The following is a 10,277-nucleotide window of genomic DNA, read 5'->3' as shown; positions in this document are numbered from 1 at the left end:
TTTTCAGAAAAATATTTAAGTAATTACAATAATTCTTTACTTCAAGTTTGTTAAAGTTCTGAACTAATTTTTATTATTATTATATAGTAATAGAAAATAAGTAACATAAAACCAATTAAAATATTTTTAATTAATTAAAAATATTTATTTTAAATTGTATTTAAAAGAAAATTATTTAAATTAATCTTATAAACTCTAAATCTATATATTTAAATAATTAATTATTATTAGAATAACATTAAGTTTTAGTAAGGATTTAAAAAATACATTCAAATTTAGACAGAAACAAATTTTCATGAAAATTAATAAAGTAAATAAGCACTAAATAAATTAAGTGAAAGTTTTACTACATCTTGAGATATTATCCTTGTAATTATTAATAATAAAAAAAGTCCTAAATCAATTTGCAAGTTGAATTAGGAAGGGAAAGTTTTAACATGACTCATTGTATAAAATTAATATTAAGTCATAAATTCTGTGTTAGGTTAAAAGCTTTAAACCCTTACCAAAAAAATGTGCTGGTTCCGTTGGGAACTTGTGCCCAACGCTATGACGTAAAATACTGAGTTGGTGTGTGAGAACAAGAGTACATGAGAGTTTTTACTTAATACCATTGACAACTAAAAGCTTTTTGTACTCAGCATATTTTCGCTCATTTGTGCTCATTTTCTGACAAGGATAAAATAAATTTTATTTACTCAAACCGAAAACAAAAATTGGAAAAATGTCAAACCCTTGGATTTTATTACACCAGAAATGACAACTGACTGCTTGCATGTGGAATCCATTTTAGTTGCAAGTTAAGAGAGAACTTGACAACAACTGTCAAATAGTTCTGTTAAAAATTCATTTCTGTTTACTGCGTAAAACATTGAAAATTTGTTAAAATTATAAATTGAAAAATTTAATAAATAAATAAAAACTAAATTAAAAATATTGTTTCAAATTAATATTATGATTTTAGTTTTTTCGGTATTGAAATGTAAAAACAGTGTTTAAAATATTCGACTGAAATAGTTTCTTTTTTTTTGTGCAGCTGCCAAATCGATGATTTCATAATGCAGCCATATTAAAATTTTATAAAGACAAAAACAAAATAAAACAAAAGAGGACGTCAAGGAGTTCCGTGAATATTATTGTGAGCATATATGAGATGTGAATTAAACTATTTAAGACTGTTTAATATTTATTGTGAAAGTTATCAGTTTGAATAAATTAAATTTTAATCATAATAATATTGAGGTTGGTGTTTATTCATATTATTTTATTCATATTATAAAAATTACAAAATAAAGAGATTTCAAATAACTGCAGTCTTTTCTAATGTCTTATTTACAATTCTAAATAATTCAAACATTACTAATTTTTGGTGCAAAATATAACACATAATTTGATGTTAAAATTGAAAAAATTCTTTTTTATATTATTTTAATTAATTGAATTTTTGACTGACCATACAGCTGTTTCGAGTATTACCAGATACCCATCATCAACGGTCTTGGAAATAATTCTTGTATTTAAGTCTTCGTAAATAATTTTTTTGAAAAATAAAATACTTAATATCACTTATTATAATTGAAAATGTCACATTGAATACTAAATTGTATTGATATCAATTATGAAGTAAATGCCATCACTTCACTTACGCATATAGTCAAGGTTTGATTAAGCTTAAGTATACTTTCAAGTAAATGAAAGTCAATGAGTCAGTTAACAGCACTAAATATAAAATAATAAAAAAAAAAGAAAATAAAAGTTGAAAAAGTGCTGGCTAACTGCTCTATAAGCATGATATAAAAAAATGTTTATTGATAAAATAATAAACTATTGATCTTCATTAGCTGATATATATTAAATTAAAAACAACTCAAGTTTTTCGAAATTGTACGCAATTTTCTTAAAAATTATATAACATATGTGGAAAAATTGAACAGATAACATATGAATAAAAAATATATTAATGTTTAAAAAAAATTTGTTCAAAATTTAACGCAATTTTTTATAACTTATTTATATTCAGTTTCACGTTAAGTCTAAAATAGTAGCTTATTGTAGATACACTAGTTATTTTGCAATATTTTATTAGTATACTATATTAACTGTCAAACAGATATCTAACAAATAGACAGACAGACTAACATAGACAAACAAATATCGTATTGTGTTGATTGGAAATATATATATTTGGTTATTACAATTTCTGATACTGATTTACTGCAAAAATATTTTTAATTAAAATAATATTCTTGATTTTTTAACTGAATATATTTAATCATATTTTTTTAAAATAAACAAAAAGAAATTATGTTTTATTTTAAACACAACAACAAACAGAATGTAAAAATATAATAAGAATTATTTGCTGAGTTTGTACTATGTTAGTACGGAATTCTGTACTTGTTATCTTATTTTAAAACATAACCATTTTAATATTATATAGTTCAAATTGATTTTTGTAAAAATGTTTTTTTTTTTAGAAAATTTTGTTTTTTATATACACTTTGTACCTTATTATCATATATCAATACCTTATTATCATACAAACATACAAAGGGAAACAAAATTTTTTAATGGAAAACCAACATAAGGGGCCTATCCTGAAGTATTTCCGATAAAGTTCCAGAATAGAAACGGTCTGGTACATGATGGGGACTGTTTTAGTCTGTGCAAATCGGGCACAGAACTATTGTCACCACATAGCGACAATGCGTTAGGTATTTTAAAAACGCCTCTCCGTAAAAAAAAAATTATCATACAAACATACAAATATTCTTCTGCAGTAAAATTTTCTTTTTTTCACGAACTATTCGAAAATTAATCATTCTTTGAATGTTATATTTAGTAAGAGAGATAATTAGATATAAAATCATAAAAAGATGTAGATAAAAAAGAATTAATAAAATGATAAACATAACTACAAGAGTGTGTTTAATATGCTTATAATTTATAAGATAATTATATCATTGCATCAAGAACTCTTCACTATTCAAAAATTTATTTACTCTCTCGAACCCCTTTTTATATATTGTTTTCATTTGTTTGACAATGAGAGTTCCTCAAATATACCATAGAACGAAATATAGACTGAGCATTAATCAATCAAACATGTTTTTGTTAATCGCAAACATCATGGTGTATCAGAAATAAAAATATTCGGAAAGATCTTCAAGTTGAAATATGTTAATACTGTTAGTATACTGACATAAATGAGTAGTATACTAAATTAATGAGAATAGGCTATCCTAATGACTATATATGATATGATATTTAAAAAATATTTCAAAATATTGAATTCGAAATAATTAGTGTGATGTTATTAAAATAATTGAAACAAACAAACCATTACGGCAATATCTTAAAGTAAATATTTAAAAAATTTAGTTTTGGCGTATGAGTAACATATTTAAGGCACTTTTTTGCATTTTTTTTACTATATGTACTATACGTATAGCCATACGCTATGTATTAAATATGGAGATTATTCTTATTTGCAACTTAAATATTAATCATTCAAATATGTGGACATAAAATTATTTGTTTGATTAACAATTTGTTTTAAAGGAGATTAGTCGTTATCGTTTTCTATATAGACTAAGATTCTGCTGATGGAGCTGCTAGCGCCAGCCAATCATAAACTAGTCGTCCTCACCGTGTAATGTGTTATAATTGTTACCTCGCACATATTTAGTATATAAAAATTCAATTTTCAAATATAATATCAAATGTTTTCAAACAGTGGCAATGACAATGAGTGTTGTTATCAATATCCGCCGCAACAAAATGAGTTCGATGATAAAAGTAGTAATTCGGGAACCGGCAACTTCGGAGTCAGAAATCAGAAACCAAGCCATCAAACGGATAACCATTTCTTTTAAACGATTCCGAAGTAACGATGATAGCAGACTTAAACTTTAGCTGTAGAAGTGATCATAGTGAAAGAGAAGAAGAAGACGAAGAAAAGAAAATTGGACCAGGATTTTGAAGTTGTGAATAGAAGGTCGACAAATATCGATAAGGAAATGAAGAAGGTAAGTATATTGGGGGAGAATTATACATAGATATATTTCGATGTTTTCGCTTCCGATGGCAATTTGGACACCGGAGTTATTCGTCATTCGAATCGATCTTTGTAAGCTAGTTTCCAATATATCTAATGAAGAAGGAATATGAAGCGTAATGCCACTTACATTTGTTGACGGATTTTCTACTTTAAGCAGAAAGCCAATTGTTAAGCTAAAAGATTGAATTAAACAAGTATTTGTTGAAGAGTTTGTTCCATCCTTTTGAACAGCAAGTGGTCCATGATGTATTTGGAATTGAACATAACGCTGGAAACTTCGACGTGGATTGTGAACAACTGGATTTTGACTAGTTATCTAATGCACGATAATACTGTAGTTTAATTACTTAGAACAGAGTACCCGGCTATAATCAACCTTGCGCAGTGTCATAGAAGTGTATTTGTATAATAAAATTTTACACTTGATTTAATAAATCAATCACTTTTTATCAAATATTAAAATAAATTAATATCACATTTATTGCATTGCTCTTTATATACTAACATGAAAACAAATAGTGCTTGAAAACAGCATGACAATGCGCTCGAACTAAATATGTGCTACTTTCGCTGAGTCCAAACCAATTTGTTTTAAATTTAATATGTAAATCCAATAATTGCAAATTAATGCACATAAGTATTTAACATTAAAAGCCATCAATTCATTTCTTTAAATTATTTTATATGAGACTCCAACACATCGTCAACCACTTTAATATATTGTCGGTTTAAATATGCCGTGCTTTCAAGCGCAATTTGACATATAGTGTAACACCCAAATATTTGCCTTCGTCATCATGTTGGATTTTTGATGGATCGATGTAAATAGGTTCCTGAGTATTATGCTATCAACTATCTTAAGTTTTTGGGCGTAGCTTCATTTCTGACAATCAGATGGCCCTTTTAATATATATCTTAAAATACTAAATGATATTTCTGATTTTTTTTATTAGCAATTGATGCTGTATTTTAGCAAGAATTTTGTTTTTTACGCTTAAATTCCTATGAAATAATGGTTTAATAGCATCCATAGTTATTTTACAAACCAGTTTTTGACCCTTCTATACTCTAACCAAGTAAATCTTTTAATAAAATTTAAAACTAAGTATTATGTAGGTACTATATCATTATTTGCTTTTTTTCTGCGATTTTAATTTCTTTTAATTCTTCAAACTAAAATAGCTTATTTGTCAGTATGCATTAGACAAGTGTTGTCTCAAAGAATGTCATTGGGTTCATAAATTCAGAAGTTAATATTGCTAAATATGGATCACACAATAACAAAGCAATATCAGTTTTTAAGAACTCCCTCTTTAATTTTTTTTACAAATGACTAAGAATTTCGAGCTTTGATCAACAATTTTTTGGTCAAAAAACTTATTTTATAAAATAAAGTTACTTCCTTACTTTATAAGTCACTAATATAGTACAGCCGATAGGCGGTTATAAAATCTCACTACTAATATAGATGTGTAAATTTTCAGTAGCTACAAATGGATTGATTGTCCTTGAGATAGACATATTGTTTTAATCAAAAATATATATGCTTTTTTGCACTGCGTTACAAACGTCTTAATAAACTTAATTTACCCTTAGTTTACAACAGCATGAAGGGTATTGAAATAACAAATTTTATTAGTAATAAATTATTATTACTTTGAAGATGTTTGGAGACTTTTGTACAGTTAAAATATAGTAATAAAAAAGGAATGACTGTAGAAATTATACAAGTTTAAATTCATTCTGATTTTTTACTTATTATATTTGAGTTTATTTTTGCATTTTTTATTTTATTTATAATTCTAAGCACAAAATCCCAAATTGATAAAAATCTAATCAATGTTGTTTGACTTCTAATAGTTATGTTTTTAATAAAAATTTTTTCGTAAACATATTTTTTTGTATATATAATTTTTTTTTTATATAATTTGATATCTCAAACTGAAATTTGTCTAAATATAAATTCCATACAGATAAACTTCATTTATAAAATTGTGTAGGCATGATTGAATTACCATGGATTGCAGTATCCATGTAGTGGTAGGGATTAACAAAATATTTACGAATTCAGAGATGAAGAAGATAAACAAGGATAAAGAGTAATACTACTGCAGAATCACATAAAATCTACCAAAACCTTATGAGAGAAATAAAATTTTATTGATTTTTGTATGGGGTGCGCGCGCACTGATTTGATTTTAGCTTTTGCAAAATAAAAATCTCTTGGCGTTACTCGTGCCAAAATATCACAGACCTTTCGCATATATCCGACACATTGTCGATGGTCGGGACGTCACAAATCTGTAACAACGAACTAAAAAAGTAATTTAGTTGCCAGTAAAGCCTGAGGAAAAACTGCAACAAAAATTTGAGTGGAACAAAATAGCAATAAAAATGTTTGAAAAAAAAACAGAAAAAGTGTTCAAGTTCAAATAAAATATTAAAAAATTTAATATTTTAATAAATATAACAAAATATAAAAATATATAAGTAAACATATTGCAGTTATTCATATAAAGTTCCGTTCAATGAAAAATAAATGCTCAATTAAAAAAAATTCAGTATTTGCAGTAGAAAGTAGTGCAAGGCAGCAGGCTAATAAAAATCAATACTGCAAAATATTGCATTCTAAATTTTATTAAAACGTCATTAGCTGTAAATAAAAGTTTATTAAATAATTGAATTAAATGAGAGTAAAAATTGAAATGAAAAATTTTTAATATTTCACGCAATAAGCAGTTTTGTTATATAAGTTGAAACGCTCAATCAAATGACGGCGGCCACCTGAGCCACAGCCATTAAAAGTGAATCGCATAACCTCAACTCAGCAAAACACAGTCACGCTTAATCGATAATAAAAATAAGAGAAAAATAAAAGTAATCAAAAGATTTCCTACGATTTTCTCTATTTTAGCTGCCATAGATATGTACGCCAAGCCAATATGAGGGTACCCTAATGCCTTAATGCCATTAGTTTAAAAGGTATAACGTTAGACGTATATACCTGCATTGCCAAAAAGGCAATTTTTTACTTTTTTACTAACTTCTTCTATCCCGCCCTATTAGCACTTTTCTAATACTATCCTAAACATAGCAATACATTAACGAAATGGGCAAGAAAAAAGTGCCCAGCGAAGATTTAATTGTGCCACCGCAAGATAATCGCATATGTGGCACTATATGCGTATGTCAAATGACACTTGTGCTCAGTTCGGTGGCATTGGTGTACTTGACAGTTGCCATTTATATGCCATCAACGCGCGCTTTCAAAAGTGGTATCGATCCAACTCCAGTCATGTGCACAACAACACGTGCTGTCAACAAGGACAACTGTGAATGGGGTTCGTGTGGTGAATGGTGTCTGAGTAAAACTTCGGGCGCCTGCATACAAATCTATGTGAATTTACGTAATAATGGCACTAACATTACCTTCCAAAATTGTACGAACTCAGCGAATAAAACATGCTATGGCATTGATCAGGACCGTGCCGATAAAGCGCGTTGCATCAATGATGAATGCAAAAATTTGACAGGTACTTTTAATTGCACCGCAGGACAGTGTCTGAATATAACGGATGCATTTGAATGTGTCTTTCATAATAGTGATTCACCAGTTAAGTGTTCCGGGCGGCGTGGTAAAATAAATTGCATGGATATAAGTGGGTTATTCTCATGCAATCGTGGCACATGTAGGAAAATACGCACGCCATACAACTGTGATCGACGTTGTGTGGATATACCAACTCGTAATAAAAATGTTGTGGTACTAAGTGGCGATAAGGTGTATCTTTCGCAGTGTCAAAATGCAATAAATGCAGATACCGAAGAGGAAGTTTGGAATGAATCTGCTGATAATGTAGTAATGACCTCATGTTATTTCATTAAAAATACATCAGATAGAGTGGAAGCTGTTGATTGCATAAATGGCTCCACACTGGAACACAATATGTTGACTGATTTGACAAACTTTACATATCTCAGTCATTTGCATGCATCTGTTGCTGTACCAATTCCAGAAATTGCACCACCTGATGTCGATTTGACCATATCCAATGAATCAAAATTAATGATTAATTTGGAAGGTTGCGTAAATACGCTGATGGATGAATGCAAAGAATTTCTTAAGGATTTCGGACGCGATGGTAGCGATCACAATGCCCGAGCACGCTTTCCATGTTTTTATTCACCATTAAAGAAGGATATTGTTGTTGCACGTTTCGATTTGGAAGTTACTTACAGGCAATTTGTTGTTGCTTCAATAGTACCATCAGTTCTCTTTGTTGTGTCCTGTCTTGTGCTATTGTTATGTCAAAAAACGGTTTATGTGGGGGATGATGCGAAAATGCGATTTAAAGGCTGTGTGGATACGGACACAATATTAGCTAAAAATAACATGGGCTCACAAAATAATTTGGGCGATACTGGTGGAGGAGGCGGTGACGAAGTTATGGCACTATGAGATCCGTCACGTAAGATTAAAAAACATTTTATTACTTTTATTCAATATTAATACGCTAAAGACATATTTTTATTGAAACGCATATGTGATTAGTTTTATGTCGAGGATAATCTTATCCAAGGCAAAAATCTTATTTTCCCTTATAATATCAATACAATCAATTTCAAACGATACGAGTGTCCTAATTTATGTAATTTATTAATGCGTCATTGTTTTTTCCTTTATTATATTTATTTTCATTTCTTTGAAATTTTCGGTAAGCAGTGAATTTTGGCGCAGCATAAAATTACTTTAATTTTTCTGCTTTTATTGCGTCACTACTCGCAGGATATTTTAGGTCCTTTGTACTTAAGTCAACTTAAATCGCATGTTTTACGCCATTTTTCTCTACAAATTTTGTACAAAATTTGTATGAAAACAATTGCCATGCCAGCCAGTGTCAATGTGTCAGTGTGTAAATAAAACAGTTTTTATGTCAGGACACTTTCTTGCTTATTTATCGCTAAGCTCGGTCCAGTTTTGGTGCTCCAATGGGTATAATTTTTATTCAGAAAATTTATTATTTGCGCCAAATTTTAACAAATGCTTGCATGAACGTAAAAATATGTTTCACATTTTACTTCATTGCTATTTAAGCAATAAAAGACTAATTGAGAATGTCCTTTAACTAAAACTTCTTTATTTTTATAAGCAAATTAGTTTAATATATTATATATTTTTTTAAGAAAATAAATAATTACGAGTGTAAGATTTATTTTAATTTCTTTTCTATGTCATTAAAGACCAGTAATCTTAATATATATAAATATATAGAATGGTACTAGTATCTGAATACAAGTTATTTAACAAGGATGTTTCATAGAAAACTAAATTGTATAGCACTTGGTTATATACATCATTGGAATATTGACTTAGTGACAATGGAGTAATAAAGTCGGTTTTGTTTTTTAGAATTTTAACTTTTATTTCGATCATATTTTTTGTATATTTCTATACATATTTCGGCAAATTCGTATTTATCTTCATCAGGAGAATTTCTTATATTAGCAATTGAAACCTTAAAAAATAAAACCGACTTTAAAATAACAACTCAAAAAATTAAAAACAAAATTAAGCAATGGAGGTAATAGAAGAGATGAGTAAAACTGTGATCCAAGAATCACTATGATGCAGGAACTGTTACTTATTATGAAAAAAATAAAAATCAATTAATCACTCTTATCATTCGCATTTTAAAGTAAAACACAAAAAATATTAATTTAATTTTCTTTATATATTTTTCAAAACTAATTATTTTTATGTGACTTTCACTGTTTCACACACAAATGACTCATAGACTCGAATAATTATTATTTTTGCCTTACAAACATGAAATTCAAAAATAACTATTATTTTTCAAAACGTCGGGTGTTTTTTTTTAAAACAGAAAAATGAAACGATTTCTGTGTGTTATTGTTGTTTTTGTAATACCTTGTAAAATGTATGAAAAGGTTGCTTCATGTAAAGAGTTATTTTGTTTTTTGTTTTTGTATCGTTTTGTGTGTTATATATTAAAATAAATTTAAAGTTTTTAAAACTTTAATTCAATATTTTAACTTTACAATTAAAATATTTATATATATAAATATATATATATATATATTATTTTTACATACAATTTGTTGCACAGTTACTGTTTGTCCACAATCACTGTTTGTGGAACTGTGATTACAACAACTGTTTACTGAACTATGATCTCAATTACCCTTTGCTGAACTT

The 10,277-nt window shown here is 27.9% G+C and overlaps 1 protein-coding gene across 1 annotated transcript; it reads left to right on the top strand.

The window, feature by feature from the left end:
* Positions 1–6,738: 6,738 nt before the first annotated feature.
* LOC119669932 lies at positions 6,739–8,524 on the top strand. The gene has a single exon (XM_038079985.1). It carries the CDS (start codon positions 7,170–7,172, stop codon positions 8,517–8,519), a length of 1,350 nt encoding a protein of 449 aa, XP_037935913.1. The 5' UTR covers positions 6,739–7,169; the 3' UTR covers positions 8,520–8,524.
* The last annotated feature ends 1,753 nt before the right edge of the window (positions 8,525–10,277 follow it).

Source organism: Teleopsis dalmanni, chromosome 1 (genome assembly GCF_002237135.1).
Source record: "Teleopsis dalmanni isolate 2A chromosome 1, ASM223713v2, whole genome shotgun sequence".
NCBI classification, from domain to species: Eukaryota; Metazoa; Arthropoda; class Insecta; order Diptera; family Diopsidae; genus Teleopsis; species Teleopsis dalmanni.
The sequence above is the reverse complement of the archived record's forward strand: the minus strand, read 5'-3'. Positions and strand labels throughout refer to the sequence as shown.

Bases quoted from the DNA above. Each gene is read 5' to 3' on its own strand.
- LOC119669932 (XM_038079985.1), top strand. From the start codon at position 7,170: ATGGGCAAGAAAAAAGTGCCCAGCGAAGATTTAATTGTGCCACCGCAA.